This window comes from Phyllostomus discolor, chromosome 3 (assembly GCF_004126475.2).
Source record: "Phyllostomus discolor isolate MPI-MPIP mPhyDis1 chromosome 3, mPhyDis1.pri.v3, whole genome shotgun sequence".
Lineage (NCBI taxonomy): Eukaryota > Metazoa > Chordata > Mammalia > Chiroptera > Phyllostomidae > Phyllostomus > Phyllostomus discolor.
In genome coordinates, this window is record NC_040905.2 from 61109153 (window position 1) to 61134160 (window position 25008).

General features: G+C 35.1%; 1 protein-coding gene across 3 annotated transcripts in view; it reads right to left on the reverse strand.

Annotated features, from left to right (window-relative positions):
- Positions 1–25008, reverse strand: part of KIAA0825 (KIAA0825 ortholog) — a 397293-nt gene that overhangs the window by 281664 nt on the left and 90621 nt on the right. For all 3 annotated transcript variants that reach the window (XM_036020541.1, XM_036020539.1, XM_036020540.1), the window contains one exon: positions 2989–3150. In XM_036020541.1, the coding sequence (XP_035876434.1) occupies positions 2989–3150 (162 nt within the window). The remainder of the gene's footprint in view (positions 1–2988; positions 3151–25008) is intronic.

Sequence of the window (25008 nt, forward strand, 5' to 3'; positions counted from 1 at the left end):
CTTTGTCATTGCTGGGGCTAAAGAAAAATGAGGGCCAAGAAACCTCCTGGTTTAGATAAATCTCAGGTGCCACCTTTGGAAAATTTGAGGAACTGCCCGAAGAACAACTTTATTCTGAAGGAGCACTAGAAGTGCCCCATAAATCAAACCTGAAGCTACTCCATAAGATATAATCACCCAAAAGAAATACAGTAGGGCACCATAACAGTCAAATAACATTCTGAACAGTGTTAACATGATCACTTTCTGAACAGTGATAACATTATCACTTTCTGAAATGACCAAAATAGAAAACCACCATATTATGACCCCCTCAAAAGCAAATAAACATAATGATTAAATACCATTTCTTTCTCAAAAACTATTTGTGTCTCTATAGCATCTCTTGCATCATATGAAATTACTAAGAACAGTGCCAATTTAACTAACTTGAAGATACAGTAGGAAACTTTAAAGTAAAAAATAAATTATTTGGTTAAGCATCTTTACATTTTCTCTATGTGATATTAACCACCTGGATATTTTTAAAACATCTGGATAATGAAAAAAAAAAACCCTCACTTTTCATCACATTGTTTTGGTTACACAGACATAGTGGTCAACGCTTTCCAAGATCTTTATTAGCAAAATATGCTCCAATCAAAATAAATACAGAGGAAACCAAATGACTTGATCTTTTTTCCCCCATTCTGTCCCACACAAGATTTTTTAAGCAAAAGATTAACTATAAGGATAACTTAAGATACATTTGGTTTCTTTAATCATCCATTTCAAGGGGGTATTTTCCTCTAGATTAAAGAAACAAAGATTTTGATAAGAATTGATTGGCTTCACTTACATGGAATAAAAAATTTAAGATTTTTCTTGACAACTTCCTTCAAGATCTTTCTTTGCAGGGAGCTATAAAGTTATGACAGATTAAATCAATCCGGGCTTTGTACAAAAAATATAAGTTTTAACAATAAAGAAGATATGTATCACAAGAGGATGTTCTAGTACTTAGACATTTCCAATACCTTCAAAATTCCTTTTATATTATGTTGATAATCCACAAACATGTTTCTATAGTACCCTACTATTAATTTGATATTGAAGTTGCTTTTATCTGCCATGCTGCTTATTTGATGATATGATGAATAAGACAGTATATTGTGGCACAATTAAATATTTGCTGTGTTAATTTTATTCAATCAGGGCAACTATTGTTCTGGAATATACAGCACTGGCCAAATCTCAATGTTACTTAATTTATTTTAATAAAGTTATTTCCAGTTTATCTTCTCTTTTTTTCTGAAATCACCATGTAAAACCTTTGCTTCAATCCTTGGCTATCTCAGTTTTATATTTTTACAATACCTCTCTAACACAATTATAATTATGAATTTGCATTGCTTTTAAGAGGAATAAAGTTCTCAGAATTGACCTCATTTCTTTAGGGCCTGGCCTAGGACTGATACAAGATGAGTCCAAATGGGTGAGGGTCTAGACTTATTGGAATTCCTTTAGTTTCTTCATCCACACCTCAGAAAAGATCGTCAAATCTTAGCTAGGTGTGATGGATGAGTACCTAGCCAGTGCCAACTGCTCCAGGCAGCAACATGTCAATCAGAAAATAGGATGGCATATTTCTTTACTCAGATCTCTGTTGACCCAGTGAATTCCATCTAGAAGACCCTCTATAGCCCACATTATCTCCTAATTAAATCTGCTTTTCATTGTCTTTTAACTTTCATATTTCATGTCTTATATTTTACTATTCTCCCATTGTTTTATTGTGTTTCTGAAATCTATAATCCACCTTCATTTTTATTCAAATTATCTCTAAATGTGGAAAAGTGATCTACAGTATTTACTTTATAATTTAATACTATGTAAACTTAACCTGAAACATAGAAGGCCAGTAAGGTATGCTTAGAATAAAACAAACAAATTCCAACCCTCTAACTTTTTTATTTACCCAGGAAAAGTACATAAAAATACAAAAGTAAATATATTAAACTAAATATAATTCCTTTCTAAGATACTAGCTTTTGAAATTTGCAGATTCATTTGCTTGCATAAATTTGTTTTACAAATGCAACCACTATTTTTCCTCCTAAAAATGATATATGGTCATGTGAAAGATAATTTTGTAACATTCATTCTGATATAAATGAAAATCTACATAAGTAAAAATATGAACATGGAGCACATATCTTAACTATTATGGCTTTGAATTCTACCTTTAATTTTAGAAACATTATCCCAAAACACATGGAACAGCTTTCTTCAAAAGGATTTTGTGAGGACTAAAATTAAAGTAACTATTACTATTTACTATTACTATTGGTAATTACTGTATGTAATTACCATATGTACTATAATGTACTATATGTAATTACCAATAGTAATTGCATTCTAATTACTATTGGAACAACACACTTACAGTTTATGATATGCTGCACATTCTTTTAAATAATTTACATACAGTGCATCATTCAATTCCCATGGCCCTACATAATATATTGGAATCTAAAGCATCTAACTGCAAAAGAAAACAAAGAGAAAATGAATTTAGATCTATACCATCATTGTGAAGTTGAGAAAACTGAGGTCTAAGGAAACTAAATATTTTGCTCAAGGTCATCCACCCAGTTACTAGTAGCAGAAGAGGAGCTACTAGATCATCAGGTCTGCTTAATTTTTTTCATAGGCCAGGCTGCATTTCTTTGAAATAAAAAAAATGATCTGATTTTTGTTAAAGACAGTTATTTGGAATTGACTTATGACCCTTTGCCAAGTAGAATTATGGAATTTGCTATGCATAAAGGAAAAAATGTAATTCTATGTTAATAGAATTTTCTTTACTTAATGTTTCTCTCGGACTTTACATTTATTTAAAGAATTATATAATATATATTTTTTCAAGTAATGGCATAGATTCAGTGGCAGGAAGTAAAAGTAGAGGAATGACAGATTTAAACAAATTTAAACAAAAGGGCATGTTACCTGATTTATTCCTGAGTATCTTGAGTGACAAAAACATTTCTTCAAACAATTCTTGAACATTTTTTTCCAGCTTCAAAAAGGATTTTATGAGCTGTGATAAGAATTCAAGTTCATTTAAGGAGAGGAGAAAGTTTCTTTCTTTCTGTGGGCATTCAGGAGTAACTATGAAAAGAAAAGATCAATATACATTGTATTTGTTTGTTCAGTAAATACTATAATGATCTATGTGATTCCATAAACCATCAAAACTAACAAGATCCTCAATAAATAACCCAAGTTTGTTCTTGAAGAAATACGAGTATACATAAAATTTCCTAGGAGAGTCTTTTCCTCTGAGATGCTGGAGATCAGTATTCTCTTTAATGCAAATATGACAAATAGTTATATTTATTCTCAGAGCTATAAACAGAAAGGTGATTTGTTGTCATGAAATTATATACAATTCTATTTTTTAAAAAATCTGGCACAACTTTAATCTAGTCACAAGGAAATATAAGAGAAATCCAAATTGATGTACGTTTTACAAAATAGCTGATCTATATTCTCCAAAAGTATTGTGTCCAGAAACATGAAGACTAGATTTTGGCTGGACAAATGTTCTATTCAAAAGAAGTCTAAAGAAACATGACAACTGAAATTAATATGCAATCAGTATTTCATTTTATTATACAGGACTCTATTGGGGTAATTTGATGAAATCTGAGTACAGTCTATAATTGAATGCTATTACTGCATGAGTTAATTTTCTGATTTAGATAACTATACTGTGGTTATGAAAGAGAATGCCTTATGTTTAAGAAATACATACTGAAGTATATTAAGGTAAATGCCTGTAAGTTGTTCTCAATTTAAAGGAAAAAAATAGTTTAAAGAGAAAGAATGAAAATGTGGAAATGTGGTAAAATATTAACATTTGAGGGATCTGAATATTTTTGTAACTCTGAAATTAAAACAATTTTTTTAAAGACTACATAAAGGATAAAGGTCTTCAAGACCTTAGAAGTGTTGCTACTATATCACTAAAAACAAGCAAATTAACTTAGTTGTTGAATCTAGACTATATAATTCGTGAAACCATGTTTTAAAATATAACCTGTATAAATAATTGTGATATCTATTGCTTTCATAAGAACAAAACAATTTAAGATAAAGAAGGTTGATTATTTTCCTTTTATAATTATGCTACTTATCAAGTCACACCACTATTTTAATATGATAGAAAAATATCTTCCACACTATGGAGAATGACTGATATCACCAAATGTCACCTTTGACCAAGCTTTCAAAGATGTAAAAAATTCTTTCTTTATTATTGCCACTTGTTAAAACACACATTTAAGAAGTGTTTTGAGGCTTAGTTACAGATCAAAAAATTTGTATAATCTTATAAAATGAGCATAAAGTTCCTTTGGAGAGGAAAAAATTAAAGAGTGCTACCTAGAAATGATGTAAGATCTGGTGATTCCATGGAAAAGTAGGTTACTTTCATCACATGGACTTAGAGGGAAGGTTCCAGTAATGTGGCAATTTTATGGGTAATTCATGCATGACCTTTAAAATATTTGCAACAAACTTGTAATCATTTGACATAGTTTTCACCAAGGACCAAAACTGTCATGGTATCTTTGCAGATAATATGAGAGAAACCTGTCAAAAACTATTTCATCTGTAAATTGATGTTCGTCCTACATAGGAAGTCTGTCTCTAAGCAGCCCTGCTCATGTCCACCATTCCTTCGCAGGCAAGCCAGAGAACACAAACTCAGGCAGCCAGTACACACACCTGTGGTTGTGCCACCAGAATCATGAGAAAAGAGAATAAGTATATCATGACTCATTTAGCCGTTGCTCGATTCTTACTTGGCCTGTTTAATTTCTTTTAGGCTTTGCTCATATATAAAAGGGCTTGTTTAGCCTTTTAAATCTTAAAGATGTTGCTTTTAGGACTGAATGTTTAGAACTGGAAATTTTCAAAGACTAAGAATCTGTCCTAATACTTTGATAGTTTGACTGAAAATTAAACATACTTGAGAAGGTTTTAGAGACATTGAAATTAAGAACAATCTGACAGTAACCAGAGAGGAGACGGAAGGGGATAATGGGGGGAAGGGAGGAAAGGTTTTTCAGGAACAACTGTAAAGGAAACATGGACAAAACCAAGAGGGGCTGGAAGCAGGGGAGGGTGGTGGGGATGGCTGGGGCAGTTGGGGGAGTGGTTGGGGGTAAATGCAGACAACTCTAATTAAACAATGAAATAATTTTAAAAAAGGTTTTGTGTCAATCAATTCTAAATTAGAAGTATTATACATGTTTATAAATTAAGCAAAAAAGTTCCCCCTCTCCTTTGAAAAAAAAATCTTTGAGTCAAAAATGCTCTGCTCTGACAGTGCTACTTGTTTAAAATTTATATAGAGTCTGAAGATTCTACTTGAAGAGGTCTTAACTACATGACCTGGATTTAGAAGGATCTTGTATTTCATAAATTTAACAACACTGAAAGATAAATTCATTTCAATTCAATGCATCTTTTTAACTTAATGAAAGAGAACCAAATAATACATATGACCTAAATCTCATTATTTTTGTCCCAAAGAAACAGTGGTGGTGGTAGAGGTCCATTAATTAGTAGTCATTATTTCCGATTACTTTTAGCTCAGTGTTCTCCCAAGAGGTACTGTAAGGGTTCTTAATTTATGGGGAAAATACTTCTGTGATAAACTCATTTTGTGAGGGTTCAATTAAAGCCAAATTAAACTCAAAGGATGAAATAGCGTTTCACAAATTTATCTGTCTTATTTTCCCCATAGTATCTCATAGGACTAGTGTTCTAATCATCACATCTTAGCTCATGATTTCTAATTACTTAAACATTTCTATTTCTCTGTTACCTAATTTCTAATTACCTAAACATTTCTATTTCTCTAGGACTCTTCACTGTTAACAAATGGGGAAAGTTTCCTCAGTAGAAATCACCTTCACTAAATTAATCTCTCTTTCAAGATACTGTTTGCTGCTCTCCTCCAAGTCACCTTTCCAGAAAACAGTATCTGGATATAATCAATTGGGAATTTTCCTTCCCCCTCTAAGCCAATCTCGTCTTTATCTGTTTGTTGTTTTTTGTTTATTTATTTTTGCTTTTATCACTGTCAAACTATTTTGTTCAAGAAATTATGGACATACATGTTTACACACAGGCAACTATGATTAGCTGGCCACCAATCATTGCTATAAAATATCTAAAATAATGATTATTACTTTATATAGGATAAGCTCTATGATTCTTAGGAAGTACAAATTTCTCCTAAGTCCTACATAAAAAAAATTAAATTTGTGTTTTAAAGTAAGACTTTAATTTACCATCAACTAACAATGAATAAGTCCATGTAAATAATAACTAGATAAGGGGATTTTTCCCTCTATATAATTTTATTAATTTTTTTCTAAAATATAAAATTCTCTGCTTTCCAATTATTTAAAGTATTTAAACACAACTTAAATTTTTCTTCATGACAGGGTTATGATGAAAATTACTTATTTCTGTGCTGTACTCAGGGTCTGTCCTGTTACAGGACACTTCTCAAAATGATTATCATTTGAAAAGCATTTATGGTCAAATAGGTTTGAAAAGTACTACATACTAAATAACCCTAAAAGTGATTTCCAATTCAAATTAGCATATTAAAGTCTATTTACCTCTACAGTAATGTAAAATTTTAAAAAGCAATGTTTCTCAAACTTTTTGACCAAAGAATACATTTACTAACACATCTACTAACATCAAGGATTTTCTCAGAAAAATTAAGAGGATCCTCCTTCTGAGTATACTTTAAAAATTTTTTCACCATGAAGAAAATATGCATAGATAATCATAGAAGTATTGTTGTAAAGTAAAAAAATAAAATAAAATAAAGCCTAGAAATGTGGGGACAGAGTGAAAGATATTAAAGAATATAGGCTATATTACACAGAAAATAAAAGCTCTTTAAAAAAATGATATAAACTACAGACTATACACTTAGAGGTTTTTCTCACCTAGTGATGAAGAGTTAAAATATTAATTCCATTCTCACATAGCAAAATCAAGGTCACTGAAAATAAATCTAGAAGGACATTAGGACTCCTCACATTTGATCCACAACAAAGCAGCATTTGGAATAATTATCAAAGTCCAGCTAAATCAGACAAACCATAAAAATAAAGGTAGTGGCTAAAAGCACACATATTATTTTTCAAAACCATTAGCAACAGAATTCTTGTCAATAATAGCATTAAGATACAGGAGAAAATGAGAAGCTAGGAAATCAGATAATCCGAGGCTGGTGGATCAGTATAATAGGATAAAAGGCACACATTTTTGTTTTCCTAAGAAAAACGAACACTAGCCACCCTATGATTGAATGCAAAAGGATATATTTCAGTGAGGAAGTATTCTTGGTGCCACCAGACAAGTGATGTGAAAAAGAGGTGACACACAAAAGGTACTGAAAGTCTCATTATTCCAGATGAAATTCATGACATAATCCAAATAGAATATATTTGTTCCAGTAAAGAAAACTTTTAATCATTATTACAATAAGAGGCCAAGAGGGACCACATAGGAACAAGTAATAAGCAGCACTTCTGCCAGTACCCGGGCCACTTCCCGAATCGGGTGGGACTTGGGAGCGCACTGCCGACGTTGCTGTGGCCTGAAGGAGCCCCGTGCTCCTTGAGCACCTGCTTCCACCGAGCGGGAGAGCAGGGGAAGAAGCAGAATACAAACACCATACCCCTGAGTCTATGAAGATCCTTCTTTGTCATGTGCGCCTAATTAGTAGCTGGAAAATCATGAAGGACCTGCAGGCATTGTTTTTTTTGTCACAAACACCAGGAAGAAATTGAAGCTCTTTTCCCCCGCTTTCTCCAGCATTATTTTTGTAACTTATTTTTCAAATTTGTATGACTAGGAAAGCATCTAAGGTCAAACTAAGACAATATATATTTGCATCTTAGTTTTCAAAACTGAATTTATTGTTTCTTCTCTCTTTTGAGGAAGCTTCATAAGTAGTGCCCAAAACAGCCAGGGTAAAACTTTAAAATAAACCAAGTAAATAAATGAGTGAGTGAATAAATGATTCAAAGGACGAAGAGATCATCTTTGAAGTTGAGAGAAAATGCAACCTGGCACAAGCTGAAGATGTGCAAATTTAGATATACCACAGATAAGTGTCAGAAGCCCTCTTCTATGTGGTCAGAGATTGAAGAAGGAACTACCGGGAAACTGAACCTCATCAAAGTTAAAGAATCTGAATTTGAAGTCGGAAAACATTTAACTCTTTGAAGATGGAAGTTGGACTCCTCTGACTCTCTCTGGCTTTCTCCCACTCCTATTTTTTCCCCACGTTTTATTATGTGGCATACTGCTCTTTGTGGAACCACCACCTGATGCACAAGAGGGAGTAGAGTAGTTAACACATAGAATTATGAGCCAGCTGGCCTGGGTTAAAATCCTGACACTGTTCTCTACTAGCTGTGTGACTCTGAACATCTACTTAGTTTCTCTATGCCTCAATAGTGCATGATGCTCACCTGAGTTCACATACAACAGTAGTAACAGAGAGGTAGTAAGTGCTGTATAAATGTTAGGTATTCACACTGCACTTGGATGTCACCTCTGTGGAGCCTGCCCTCAGATCTCAGGCCAGTTTAGTTTCCTATTCTCTGTGCTCCTTCTATTTTAAACCACACATAACTTCATTTTAGCTCTTACTACATCACATTCTAATTGTTAGTTTGGGAGGTCTCCAGATACTTTAATCTCCTGGAAGGCAAAGATCTTTTTCCCCATTATGACATTCCCACTGTGCATCATAGTGTCTACATGAATGAATAATCTCAAAATGTTACATATTGCTGAGTGTTAGAGACAAGACTGACTGCTTTTAACCCACTTTGTTTGGCTTTCTTCCTGTCATTAACATGCTTCTTCAGGAAAATACTAATGATTTTAATGAGGTTAACATCAATTACTGTGTGTCAACTTGAACAGGAAATATTTTGGGAGGAAAGAACCACAAACATCACATTGGAGACTCTTTCACATGAACTACTTTAAGTGTTACTGTTCTGTTATAGACTCCATATCTAAGCTGAAACATGTGTAAAGTTGAACGGTGGCCACACTCCAAGACCTTCCACCACTTCTTGGTTGTGCCAACCCTTCAAGGCACTGGGTTTGTTTTTGTGTGCTCATCACCTGTTTTTAAGAATTTAATACAGTCTATGCATCTATGTTCATAAAAACAATTCTAGGAGGCTAGAATTATTGGCACATAATTCTAGGAGGTTACCAATCCTTTGAGTCCTGAGAGTTCTATTGATCGCCTGCTGAAGGCCCTCTGCCCTCGGTCTGCCTGACTGTATCAGAAGTAGGCCCCACAGCACTCCCACCCACCAAGGAAACCTACAGCTGCTAGACATTTCTACTTCCCTTTGTGGAAGAGGGATGGGTCCTGTCCAGCTTGTCTTCTATAATCTCCTTATTACTCTCCCCCTATGATAAAATAAAAAGGTCTCAAAACTTTTAAACAGATAACTAACTCTCTTGCCAACTATGACATAGTCCCTGCCTAAAGTAAGGGGATATAATGAGGAATAACTAATGTTCCACCCTTTCAGAAACTTAGACAAACACCCAATTAGTACCAAGTGGCCACTGTTTTGATAGTGGTATATGACAACCAGAACATTCTATTAGAAAAGAATGAATTGCTGGTATTTGTTACATCTGCATCTTCTGTAACTCCTTTCTCTGCTTGTTCTAGGCCAAGACAAGATCAACAATAGTGATCTAAAGACAGGTAGACATATGGGCAGAGAGAACCACCATGTTTGGAACAAATTCTGACAACCCACCAAAAGCCCCTACGAGACAGGGAGGTTTGCCAATCCCTTTGGAGGGGCCCAAACAGCAAATATATCCTTGTTTCACCATCAAAGAGAAGCCTAACTGGCTGAAAAGAGTAGTGGCAGAGTCACCTTGAAGCTATTCTTCTGGGTCAATGAGAAAACTGAAAAGAAACAGCTTCTATTATTACCCTTTTATAGTTCCCAGAACAACACTGGCTCAACTGGATGTTACCTACACATATTGTTAAATGATAACAAAATTCTCCCACGCTCCATTCCATCTTCTCTGGCAAAAGCTGTCAGTATTACATGAACAAGGAATCAGACTTCTTGCTCATTTGCCAAGGGTATAATACTCAGGGTCCTTCTCCTATTTTCTACCTTTCTTATTTTGTTTTGTTTGACTGAGAACATGAGAGAGATATTTGACTCCTGATGTGGTCACTGTTAGTTGAAGATGATAATCAAAGAATAGTTTACCTTTGAATTCAGCCAAAATTGAGAATTGTACACAGGACTAATTTCTGAATATTTTTCTCTACTGACTTTTGTTTTATACTGATTTAATTCCCAGTTATAAATACTTAGATATGCTGACCCTTTCAGGGAATGTCTTAATAAAAAAGATATGTACAGTGTAATAAAATGGGTTTTAAATTCTAAGTAATGTATGCTAATGGCACATTATTAACAAAATATCTCCCTAATATTCATTTCTTGGTCTCAATTTTGCTAGAGTGCAGTTAATTATATCTTTTATCATATGTGTTATTTCTAATATCATGACTAAAAATTAACCTATAAATAAAAAAATAAAAATTAACCAATAGAAAAAACTTAAACTGACACTCATTTTTACTGAAGTCTAAAGCTGTATCTGAGTATTAATAATTTATTCTTAAAGAAAGAAATATGTTATGACAGAGAGAGGTTACATTATCAGCTCTTAATATAACTTGTTAAAATTAATTTAAAAAATTTAGTACTGGAATAAAAAACGCTATCATCAAAAAGATGGATTTAAGTTGACACCTGCTGAGTGTGCTTCCTGATATATTTTCTAATTGAATCATAAACCTTTCAAAGGAAATTGAACATTTTCCCTTTTTTATACTAAAAAATAAAGAATAAGATATTCTTTATACTTTTTTAACAGGTAGGCAAATTGTAATACCTATCAATGTATATCAAAATTAATAATGAAAAGTGATAGCCATGGTGATAATAGAAATCTTTTGTACCCGCCCAGAAAGTTGTACTCATGAACTCATTATTCTAACAGAGAGTAGAAAGCCATTTCTCAGGTTTGATGGCACTTCACAGGGTAAATTTCATAATTAATTTTACCTCTTTAGCTGCCTTTCTCACCTAAGAAATAGTTATTTAGTCATAAAAGTCGTATTTCCAGAAATCTTCAAATATGACATCAGAGCACGTTGGTGGCAGATACTACATTTTACACCGTCCTGCCTCCAAAGGCCTATGAGCCACAAATAGCATGTTTAAGTGAGTTTCATTTACTGATTCAACCAAGATTTGCCTTGTACCTACAATGCACCAGGCACCATGCGACATACACATGTTTTCAGCTCAGGGTGAGATCTGAAAACAGAGTAGGGCAACCAACAAAGGCCACAGCTCACCCCCTTCAGCATCAGCTCCCTGTGGCCATCCCTGTCTCTGCAGAGTATAGTCATCCCTCTTTAACTATTTCAGTTCAGGCAAGAACAACATATTAGGTTCAATAAACAAGAAACATTCATAGCTAGGAAAGTCTTTGGATAAAAACTGTAATTGAAGAAAATAGCAGGAGTTGATTGTGATTATGTTTTGATACAAATGGTTGATATTGGGCTCTATGTTTCAAGGACACATTTTTTTTAATTACAAAAAGTAAATAGAAACTACATGAAAATTCAAGAAACCTGGGCACGTACTCTAACCGGGAATCGAACAAGCAACCTTTCTGTTACACAATGACATTCCAACCAACTGAGCCATACTGGCCAGGGCCTGATTTTTACATTACAATAAAAACATAAAACTTTGATAAACACCAATACTTTAAAATTTAGTTGTATTGCATGTTGGGTCCAGTGTTGTTGGTGGCTGGGTTGTGGCAAAAAAGGAAGTGAGACAAGAATAGATAGAAAGGGAGAAAAAGAGAAAGTCAGTGAAGCTGGCACTCATGGCTTGTGGGACCTGTCTAGTCCATGGCCTGTCTTGGTGTGGTCTGTGAGCGAAGCTGGCTTTTCTCTTTGTAAATGGAATGGGAAAAAATCAAAATAATAAGGATATTTCATGATGTGAAAACTATATGAAATTTAAGTTTCAGGGTCCACAAATAAAGTTTCATTGGAACATAGCCACCTTGCTTTGTTTCCATGCTGTCTATGACTATTTTGTAATATAACAGCAGAGTTGAGTAGTAAAGGGGGAGACTATAGCATTTCTCCGCCTGCAAAGCTTAAAATATCAACTATATATCTTTTCAGAGAAAAGGCTAGCTCTGCCTTTAGAAGAACAGGGAGAAGACCAAAGAAAGTCACAGACTAACTGACACATGAAGGGAGAAACCATGGTTAAAAGCAGAAGAGGGAGGATGAAAGAGGAAATGGAAATAAGAACAATTATAGCTACAATTTACTAAGTACACACTATATGGTAAAAACTATGTACGGTATTTCTAATCTTCAGTGAAACCATAATGAGGCAACTGAGGTTCAGAGAAAGTAAGTTACTCATCAGTGAAGGACAAAGTAAACTTAGTCTTTCAGAAAAACAGCAATGACACCAGATTTTAAGTGAAGAACAAAGTTTGGGGATCAGGAGAAAATTTCTACTAACAGTTTGAATCTGTGTGATCCATATTGAACTAATACGGACACTTTAGGTAGAATTAGGGATTATCTTTTATTTTTCTCTGTCTTTCAAACTCAATGATAATAACAGAAAATACATATTGCTTACAATGTGTCAGAAGCTGTTATAAATACTTTTCATGTATTTACGCTAATCCTCTAAACCCTGCGAGGAAAGCACTTATATTCATATTTAGCTCTAAGGCATGAAGAGATTAAATAAATTACTCAGGGCCAGAAAACTCAGAGGTAGCTTTTTAAATACACTATACTGGTATTAAACTGTAGCAGGTATCAGAATTACCTGGAGAGCGGTTAACATACAGATTGCAAGACAACGCCCTAAGTTTCTAATTCAGAGTCTGGGGTACAGCCTGAGGAGAATATAGATTTGTAACATGTTCTAGGTGATGCTGTGGCTGCTGATTTGGAAATCACATTCTGAGAACTATTTCTCTACAAGGTCTGTCCGGAAAAAATCCAGCCACTATTTCTATAAGGTGAACAGTTTGCAAGACATTGATGTAATCTGGCAGCCAAGGAGAGTGGTCTAGAATGAGCATGTGTGAACAATGATGATTTCACTGTACCGGTTAGTGAGGGCTATAGACACCGTTGAGTGAGCATGTGTACTGTGTGGTCATTGCATTCAAAATAACTGAGCAAGTAGAGCAACAAGTCTGCATCAAATTTTGCATGAAGCTTGAATATTCCTCTGCAAAAACTATTTGAATGATTCAGAAGCCTGTAGCTATGGGCAACTGGTGATTGGCAGCTTCATCCCAACAACATGCTCTCTCATGAATCACATCTTGTACAGGGTCCTTTTTGTGAAACATCAAAACACCCAGGTGACTCAGCCCCACTATAGCCCAAATCTCATGCCCTGTGACTTCTGGCTTTCCCCAAGACTAAAATCACCTTTGAAAGGGAAGAGGTTTCAGACTGTCACTGAGATTCAGAAAATGTGACGGGGTAGCTGATGGCAATTGGGAAAGCTGTGTGAGGTCCCAAGGTGCCTACTTTGAAGGGGACAGAGGCATCATTGTCCCATGAACAATGTTTCTTGTATCTTCTTCAATAAATGTCTCTATTTTTCATATTACATGACTGGATACCTTCTGAACAGACCTTGTATTGCCTATTATTTCTATGTACTCCCACCTAGCTATCCTGTTCTCAATTTTTTAATTGATTGATTTTAGAGAGGGAGAGAGAGAGATTTGTTACTCCACTTATTTATGCTTTCATTGCTTGATTCTTGCATTCATCTTGACTGGGAATCAAACCTGCCACCTTGATTTTGGGATGATGCTCCAACCGAGCTACCCAGCCATAGCCTTGTTCTCAATTTTTAAGGCTTTTCTTCAATATAAACTCTTATCAAAATTTACTTGGATTCTTGGGGAAAACTGGTCTTCTAGGGGGTTTCTTTCCATCATTTTCCCAGTTCAGGTGATCTTACACATCACTGGACAAGTTCTATTCCTGAAACACTTCTCTCAAGTTACTTTTCTGCTCAAAAACTTTAACTATCATGTGTAATTTCAATATCAAAGACTAGTTTTCAAGACTCTTTGTAATCTGCCCTTATGCTACATATGATATTATTCACAGTTGACCATTTATTTGATATCTTAGTTTTTGTCTGCACAGCACTCCTATCCTTCTATTGTAGTAACGAGCTGATCCCTTGGCCAATCAGAGGCCTCCCTTGAGACTTTTTAAACAGAGGTTAACAGGTTAGCTGTTAGGATGTGAGCAGGAGGCTACCATGGGTATATACTCTACTGAGTGGAGAAACTGGCCTAAAAATGAAGTCATCGCATGAGGGAGAAATCAAAACAACAGATGGTGAAATACAGCTTGAAAGCTAAGTACAAGTTGCTCAGGTCTCCAGATATCGTCTGGTTTCTGTTCTTCCAGATGTTTAATTGTTTAGCTCCACATTCTGTGAATTACATTTTTTAAAAATAAATGCCCCTCCGTTCTTTGACATAAAAGGCAGAGATGAGAAATAGAGGAACAAAGACAGAGTCCTGGCTAATGTCTTTATCAATAACATATAGAATAGGCCCCAGGTGCCGGTCTCCGCTCTCCTCACTGTCTCCAACAGTAACCTCCACCACTGGTGTGCCTGAAGTGTAAGGAAAACTCTTTTTCTTTCCCTCTACCTATACAAGGCCTACTCATCCTTCAAGACCAAACTCAAGTTCAAATCCTTCATCATGTATTTCTAGCTTGCTCTTCCTCACGCAAAAATCTCCCTTCACTGAATTCCTTATGTACTTAAAGTCTTATATAAATCACTTGATAATTTAATATAGTATTATATACTTTTTTTCCTTTGCTTGGTGGGTTAGTCTTATTTAGTACTCATTTGAAGGCACTTGAAGACACTAAATTGATTTCAAAACTTCAGAAAAAAATGCTTGGAGAAAAGGTTTTCATAAAAGAAATATAATTAGTTGCTCCAGAGTTGAGCTGGGGGTGAGGGTATGTGGTGGAGAGTAGGTCGGAGCTACACAATAAGACACCTTGTCACAACACTCAGGGTCGAGTGATGAGATGGGAGAAGCCAGAAGACCTGAGAAACATGGTCCAGGACTCTTTTCTGTTATGCCTTCAAAATGAACTCTCCATTCTGTATACACGCTCTACTTTGCATTATAGGAAAGCACCAGAAAGTCAACACTGTTGCTCATTTCTTCCTGCTTTCTGTTACTCCAGATACTGCCCATCTGCAACCAACACAGTTCCATTTCATCCTGATCATCCTGCACAGAATTCAGAAGAGACCCCCTACCTCCTGGGATCACTTTCTCAGAACTCCGCAACTGCCTGTTGGCCTAACTCCCAGCAGCCTTTCATATATTCATATTTTATTTCTCAGACTAGATGGGAAGTAAGGTTCTTCTACTTCTTAAAACCCCCATTAATGTTTGCACAATATTTTTAAATAGTAAGGGCTCAATTAGTAAGTTGGTGACTACATTATATCTCCAGACACTGATCTATTTCAAGGAAATGAAGAAAATGATTCAGTTAAGAAATATTCATTGAACTCCTGTTGTGTGTAAGGCAGTGGATTGGGTGCTGAGGAAAATAAATAACACTTGCCCTTGGGTGCTTAGAGTGCATATGGGGAGGCAGACCCCTAATTAGATATTTTAATAGAATATGCTAAGAGCTTTGAACAAGGCATATGGAGATGCTGTGGGAGCATGGGCTAGGGGCTCCAGCTCAGATAAAACTTCCTGGAAGAAATGACACATGAGCTGGCATAAAGGATCAATGGAAATTAGGCAAAAGGGAAGAAGAGGGTAAGGAGATAGGAGACCGTACAACACTGAATTGACAGGGTCTACTAATACGGAACTGACACCCTGTCAGCTCTGTGTTAGTAGAGGCTGAAAACTATGAGTTGGGGAGAGGCATGAGATGAGGCTGGAGAAGGCAGGTACTAGGTGAAAGAAGGCTTGGCTTCTGATACTAAGTAGCTAGGGTTTTATGCTGACAGTGATGAGGGCCCACTGAAGAGCTTCAAACAGGAGAGTGGTGTATGCTTGGCAGATGTTTTAGAGGTAAATAAAAATAAGGATAAGGAATCCAATTGTAAAACAAAGCTATTTTAATGGTCCCAATGAGAGGTGGTAAAGACCTAAATTGGGCCTTCATGGCAAGAATAGAGAGAAGGAAATAGACTTGGAAATATTTAGGTGGTGTGGCAAAATAATCCTGATGATCATTTTGATGGTAAGGAAGGGGGTCAGACAGGGAAAATGAGTCACAGTTTCTGCTTGAGGAATCATTGGTGGCATTAACCTGAGCTGGGGAAGAGGAGCGAGGATCAGGGATCAGGGGAATAATAAGCTCTGGCTTATCCATGCTGTGTTTGAAGTGGAACATCTAAGGGACCAAGTGAGCAGGCGTTTAGATCTAGAAGCAGGAAGCTGTGGGGTGGGACCAGCGCTGGAGCCAGCTCCGAAGCCAGTCACACACAGTGCCAGTCAGTCACGAGGAAAAACAAAAGAGATCCCCAGATACATCTATTATTCTAATTTAGTCTGATTTCATGACTATTATTTATTTTAACCAGAAAAAAGTTACTATAGCACTTCCAGGGAATATTATATGGAGCACTAAAGATAAAACAAAACATTCAATGAGAAATTGATTGAAAAATAACAAATGCATAGCCCTTTGTCACATAGTGGTGTTTAGGAACACCACATTAAAGTTTGATGGCAAGTCTCGCCTTGTCAGGTTAACATTATATATGTGAATGTATATATGCATATGTTTTAAATAATATAACAAAGTGCTTAGTTTGTGCCAGACACTTATGTATAATATCAATATTAATACTTAGATACCATGAGGCAGGTTTTATCATCAGTTCCATCTTACAGATTAAACAGCTGACACTCATAGAAGATAAGCAACCTGTCCAATGACACACAGCTGCCCAGTGGCAAGGCTGGAATGGAAAGCCAAGTCCATCTGGCTCCAAAGTTCCAAGACATAAGCATTAAGTTCCTCTTTTTCACTCAATCCCTTTGCCCCTTTTTTGCCATCATGAGAGGATATCTGGCAAAAAAGCAATAACCTGGATAATCCAGGAGGAGGCAGGCTAGTACGGAAATTTTAACATAGAAAATAATTCATAACAAACTGATGTCTAAATGAATACATGCATCAATCCAGATAGTCATGCTTCTGAATACTATATTTAAAACCCAGTGAGTATAATGGTTTTAGAGGGCAGTTTTGATTTACATATCAAAATTTAAATTAGCTTACTTTTTGACTCAGGAATATCACTTCTAGGAATAATACTTCCAGAGATACTAACATGAGCATACAAAAAAATGAAACTGTGAAAGTCCTAATATCTATCAACAGAAGTTACTTAGTTAAATATTTAAATAATGATATAATCAGCCCTGGCTGGCGTGGCTCAGTGGATTGAATGCTGGCCTGCGAACCAAAGGGTCACCAGTTCCATTCCGTCAGGGCACATGCCTGGGCTGTGGGCCAGGTTCCTAGTAAGGAGCACACGAGAAGCAACCACATATGTATGTTTCTTTCCCTTTCATCTCCTCTCTCTAAAAATAAATAAAATCTTTAAAAAATGATATAATCATATAATATCCTGTAAAAAGAATAATGTAGACCATTTTGTATATATTGGCAAAATTTATACAAAAGAGGTCCATGATATGTTAAGTCTTTAAAAATTGAAGAGGAATTTGTAGAATGTAGGTATATAGTACATGCACGTGCATAAGTGTGTAAGGGTACAAGCCAAATCATTAATAGGGATTAATTTAGGGTGCAAACAATTAAGTGTAGAGAGGTGAAAGAGACCTAACAATTGTTACTTTATATACTTAAAATGTATACACACACACACACACATTTATATATAACAGTGGGCACGTATTGCTTTTGGAAAAAAATTAAGATTTTTCTAAATCTAGTGAGTCAACAAATCTAATAAAATCAATTTAAATTTAGCATTCTGCAAATAAATTATGCTACATCTATATTACGGAAGACCATGTTGCTGCTGAAAAGAATGTCAGACCAGATTGCACTGACATGGGAGGAGGTCATGAAATATTAATGAAAAAAAGCACATTGCAGAACAATATGTCTAGTTTGATCTCATTTTTTAAAATCAGATTTATATATTAATTCTTATATGTGCATAATAAAATTCTAGAATATTCAACAAAGTGTAAATAAGACTGGTGATCCTGGGAATTGGGAATGGAGGGGAGAAAATGTAAGGACTTTACTTTCTCCTTAATATATATTTGATGTTTTAACATTTTATAATGAAATGTATTGCTCTGATAATTTTTTAAGTAATAAAATCATTCCTAACAGAATGTATTTCCAGCAGTTGATCATTTTATTTATCTTTTATTCCAGTCTTAAATATTTGGTATCATAAAATCTACAAAAGTGTCCTAGAAAAAAATTTCAGATTCATGTTTATGACATCTGTAATTCAGCATAACTTTACATATTTAATTATGCACAAAGGACTGTACAAAAGGTAAAAATACTGGAATGTGTTTTTACAATACTAGTTTTTCTTTCTTCCCACTATCAATGTAAATCTGACCCTCTTCACATAATTTCCTACACGGTAAATGAGTTTCCACAACATTTTCATGAATAAACAATCTCAATTTTATCAATTCTTCCCCCTTGTTAATGTGAGGAAACATAATCAAGGCTTCCACAAAGTTTCAGTTTTTCACAAATTTGTATTATTTCTGAAACAAACCAAACAGCCTGGGCTCTAGGAATGCTCTTGGGCTCATTTGGGAAGTGGAGCCGCCTCCTCTCTGGCCCCACCTCCTCTCTGGTGACCGTACAACTTAGTTTTCTTGCCTAACTGGGAAGGCCTCTGGTGAGACTCCCCTGCCCTACTAATCAGGATGTGTCTTCACATTAAGGTCCTTAGCAGGAACATCTCATCTCTGTTCCAGCTCTTTCCACAGCACTCACACTCCATTATCTATCTCATAGTCTTACTCCTGCTTCTAAGAGCCTACTCATGCCTTAAGCATTTCTCTTTCCCTTCCTGGTTATCTTTAGAGAAACTCAATTCAAAAACCTCTCTGATTTCTCCTAAGGGTTCAGGAGGAAAGTCTTGCCACTTGAGAAGCAAGTATGTAATAAGGAAGCATCCACTCTGATTTTTCCAACTTTTCACATCTTCCAGGCTGGTAGACATCTCGGAGCCAGACTCCCTCACCATTAGACCAAAGTGGCAGGGCTCTGCAAGGCAATGCTGTGGGAGAAGCCTATGATTTCAGCCTGAGTACCAAGGATTATGATCACAAACGTACCTATAATTCAAAGGGGCCTAAGGGAAGAAAGAACCTCATTTAGATCAGTTTGCAAATTGCTCTAACTTTAACAAATGATATGGAGAGAATATTATCACACCCTAAAGATCTCTTAAATAAGGCATTTATTAAAAAGATCATATTTCTCCAAGGTGTTTGGAGAAGTAGTATCAGAGAAGAAGTAAATTTGAGCAATAAATGGGAATTTCGTATAAGGCTATAAGGGTGGTCCTTGTCTCAAAAGTGTAGAGGGACAATGAATAATATACTGGAGAGAAAGCTGTAAAGCCTCTCTCTTTAATCATGGGTGGGATTTGCTGTCTCTCATACCAGACGAGCATGACTGGAAAGCAGCCATCTACAGTGGTTTGGAGAGCCAAGACTTCCAGTGCGTGCAAGGGAGACTTGCATGCTTGTAATCCACTTGAAGGCTAGAAGGCTAGAAGGCTAGATGGGACTCACTGTGGAAGCAGCTGTGTCTCTCTGTTTTTATCACAAAGTTGCAGGAGTGATGCCAAAGTGATATTAGATGAACAATTTTATTTTTGTGAGTGATTCAAGATGAAGACCAGATTTTATAAATTCTAACTACTGAGAAAAAAGTACAACTCTGTTCTCTTCTTGAGAAAACACAAAGCTATATTAACAGAGACTTAAAATTATCTTATATTAATTAAAATCAAAATTACCATTTAGAATTATATCCATGTGATATTAAAAAGTAATCTCAGTACTCAACCCTTTATTTCATGGAGATACCAACTTAAAATATCTTAAAAGCCAATTTTGAAGAAGCGAAAATCAAATCTCAGTTATGGTATAATAACTAAGCATGAAATATGTCATCTCTGCCACATCAGCAATGAAGATTAAATGCCTCAAACTGTGAAAACATAGACAACTACGCAATTTTATTTGATGACTATGAAAATTATTGCAAATTATTTTAAAATTAGTATAAAGAGGGTCACATCTATCTTGTATTAAAAATCTATTGTAAATAAAAAACATGAAAATAAAACATCACTGAATGGAGACTGCAAATTCTTAATGGGAAAGGTCCAATTAATAATAAATACACATAGAATAAATTCTAAAATAATTTAGCAGAGAATTCAAACTTTATTACAAGTTAAGATGTCAACACAAAACTTTGCTATGGTATTGAGTAACCTCATGACCTTTAGTATGTTTGCAGGGTTTGAAAAATACAACTAGTTATCAGCAACCAATTTGTTGACTATTATCCCTAGACAGTGTTTGCTACCAGTGGGAAAATGCTGCTTATGCCCTAACTACTATTGTACATTTCATAACCTGCTAATTAGCACTTAATTTTCCCTTTGCTTGGGGAATAATGATTGTTGCCTTCACCTAATACAACAAAGGACCACCTTTAACAATCAATTTTTAAAAATTAGCTAATGATCCACAGACAATGCTCATCACTCCACAAGTGCCTTACATCTTCCAACAGGACACGATAACCATTACAATTTTCAAGCTCTTCCAGAGAGAGTAAATGCTATCATAAATGTAGAATAGCCACTTTGATTATTTTAGGAACTATAAAACTTTGAACATTTTGACCTTTGGTATGAAAATTTCAATCAACAGTTTTAAATTTGCATATTAAAAGATTAGGGCATGACTTAAAATTTTTAACATGAGGTGCCAAAAGATATTAATTTCTATAAAGTAGATTTTGAAGAGGCAAAGCACAAACTTTTATATTTTTTAAACTATAGAGAGAGATTTGGTAACATGTAACCATTATTCTTGGTAAAGAAAATAATTATAAAAGTTGAAAACTGACTTCTAAATTTTGTCTGTGGTTTTCAACAGAAGACTCTAATTTGGAGACAAACCTTTCTATTAAAATATATTCTTTTATATTCATAGATTAAAGCATGTTCAATATTGTTTTCTTTTTACTGAATCATGTAAATGTCATAAGATCTTGATCTTAGGACCAAAGGTACAGTTACAAAAGGCAGCTCTGCTTGACTGTCTAAGCCTAAACATACGCTACACTCATTCAAATAATGGGTTTGAAGTAAAAATTTATGAAATCTGGGTTATAATTCAGCTGATGATGAAAGCATCAAAATCTAGATATTCTAAATCATAACCATGAATTTACAATGTACATATAATGCTTACATGTGTATCACTATCAATTAATTACTATCATACACAGTGCCAAATAAGTGAATATGTACAGTCAAGAAAGTGAAGCCAAAGTACTTATTAGTCTTAAGAGGAGTTAAGAAAAATATTAACCAAATTTCCAAATTCTCATTTCTAATTAAACCTATTCAATAAAAAATATGACAAACTATTAAAAATGTGAGCCAAAATAATTTAGATAACTGAAACAGCAAATGATTGGCAAGAAAATTGAAAAAGCCATACCAAACACTTAAAGGTATAAGGTGAAAAAAATAAAGAAAAATACAAATTTTAACTAAGTGATCCAAATTTTATTTGTGGCTTATGGTATCCTAATGAAAGATTTAAAAAGTTAAGCATTTAGAAAAATTAATGGAAAAGCTCAATATTTAATGCTTATTATATAAGTAAAAACAGAAGAAAAAGTTAGCTTTGGGTTAAATGAGATATAGAGCAGTTTTATAAAGTAAAAACAAGGCAACTTAGTAATTGTGTATGGGGAAATTTTAAGGAGTAAATTATCAAAGTAGTACATGGGGAGATGCATACATAAATCCCATTAGCAATAATGTGTTCCTCTGATCTTGGTGATACTCACTTTTAAGTGATGCCATAACTACTGTAACAATCCTGCGTTTATGGCAGTATTCATCTACTCAGGTCCCCAAAGACAGTGAACTTAAAGGTAGCGTTATTCTTTCTTATGCATTTACTAATGATGTATTTAGTTTTATAGGCACTAGTCACAGATAGACCCTTTTTTATGTCTCACCGTGGTGTGTAATTTTTTAAAATAACTGTATATTTGAAATAATTAGCACTGCTGGATATAATCACTAATTTCCTAAAACTGAAAAAGGCAACTTAATATTTCTGCATAGCAGCTGTAATATACAATATTGCACATAACTAAATTATTACAAACAGTGCCAGCAGTTTTGTATACACAGTACTTAAGATAATTATAAAAAATCATCTTCATTACTGCTTGCTAGCATTTTTAAAACAGTTTAATTTGGATAGGTTACAAAATACATTCAGATCACACAGATATAATTACTGGAAACCTAAGAAACTATAAAATGTTCCCGACCAAATCCCTTTGACCCTGTTAATGTCTATTTCTTGTTAATATAAGGCAAACATTGTTTGTAGCGTACATTTGTTATAGAATATAAAAAAGGAGGGGGGTTAGAAAATCCCTTAACAGTTATTATTGATTCCACCATTTACTGAGAGTTAAGTGCTGTTTACAAAACAGAACAGATGCAGATGCTGACAAAAAGGTAAACAATTGTTGCATGGCTTCCTGCCAGATTCTGAACCAATATATTAAACTCCAAGTGAAGCACATTTCCCCTATGGATTGCACTTATTGCCACTTCATTTCCTGTGTGCTCCGTCTTTCTATTGCAGTGCCTGGCACTAAGCTATTTCCAGTTCTTTGCTGACCCCTGAGGCCTGCTGCTACCACACACAGCCATTAGAGAAGGGAATTGCATGTGTCTGACACGGCCTGAAACCAATTATTTGATATTTTCTTCAGAATGATGCCCAACTCTGTTGGGAATGAGCAATCATGAAATAATTTACCTCCTGATTTAATTTTTTCCTGCACAAATTAGTTGTAGACTGAGCTGGCTATACACAGATGCCCGTGACATAGCTCTGTCTTATCAAGATGATACTTGAAATGAAGCAGTGGTGTCTGAACTGAATAGGTTGGGGAATCCTGCTTTAAAGAGGCATTGACAAGTTTATCAGATATACCGATCACATGTACTCTCTGCTGACTGAAAATGACAGAACCTTAAAGAACTATCAGGATAGCAGAGAAACCACAAGGATGCAAACCTTATCATGGTATTTAATGTTTTGAAACATCTGTCTGATTTCTGATTTCCTTTTGGTGGCCCAGAAACCTTGACACATTATCAAAATTTAACAAAAAACAAAAAACAAATTCATTACATTTGAACCTTCATTAAATTTTGTATTTTAGTAACTCTGTTTTCACATATAATCATAAACGCCAAGAATGTTTTTTTTTGTAACTCAAATCCTTACAAGTACTTAATATGTTGTTCTCTGTATGTCACAGAAATAAGGCAAAATACAAGATTATCACTCACTGATGAACAAAGAAAACTTGTATAAATTTGTTCCTGTTTAATCTAAATAATGAAATATTAAGGTCATCACTGCTCAAGCTCAGTAGAGACAACATGGGTCTTTGGAGGGACTGGCTGAACACAAGCTTCAACCAAACCTATGCAGTAATTTCTTTTCTATAAAGTCGAGCAAAGATTACTCTCATTTTTGCATACTGATTTCACATCAGATCTTAGCTATTAAATCTTAAAAGGGCTGTGATTGCTGTGCCTTCCTACTTCTCTTCAGGGTCTAGGCTCTACCAACTTCTAGACTCATGTCCCAATAACTGTGAAGTTTATGGCTTTTGTAACCACAACTAAGAAAAACGACAAGAAAAAATGTTCATTAAAAGTACACCTTCTTCAGGATGTGGAGAAAGGGGGTCCCTAGTGCACTGTTGGTGGGACTGCAGACTGGTACAACCATTATGGAAAGCAGTTTGGAACTTCCTCAGAAAACTAAAAATGGATCTGCCTTTTGACCCAGCAATTCCATTGCTGGGACTCTATCCTAAGAACACTAAAACACCAATACAAAAGAACCTTTGCACCCCGATGTTCACAGCAGCACAATTTACAATAGCTAGGTGCTGGAAGCAACCTAGATGCCCATCAGTAAATGAATGGATCAAAAAACTATGGTACATTTACACAATGGAATTCTATGCAGCAGAAAGAAAGAAGGAGCTCATACCCTTTGCAACAGCATGGATGGAGCTGGAAAGCATTATGCTAAGTGAAACAAGCCAGGCAGTGAAAGACAAATACCACATGATATCACCTTTAACAGGAATCTAAACAACAAAACAAAACAAAAAACTAGCAAAATATAACCAAAGACACTGAAATAGGGGATAGTCTGACAGTGGCCAGAGGGGAGAGAAGAGGGAATTTCAGGGGGGAATGGGTAGGGATTACAGGAACAAATTTGGAGGACACATGGACAAAAACCAGGGGTGGGGGGTAATGGGGGGAAGGGGGGAGGGTTGGGTGGAGGGGCTGGAACGGGAGTAGGGGGGAGAAAACTGTACTTGAACAATGATTGAAATAAAAAAAAAGTCAAAAAAAAAAAGTACAC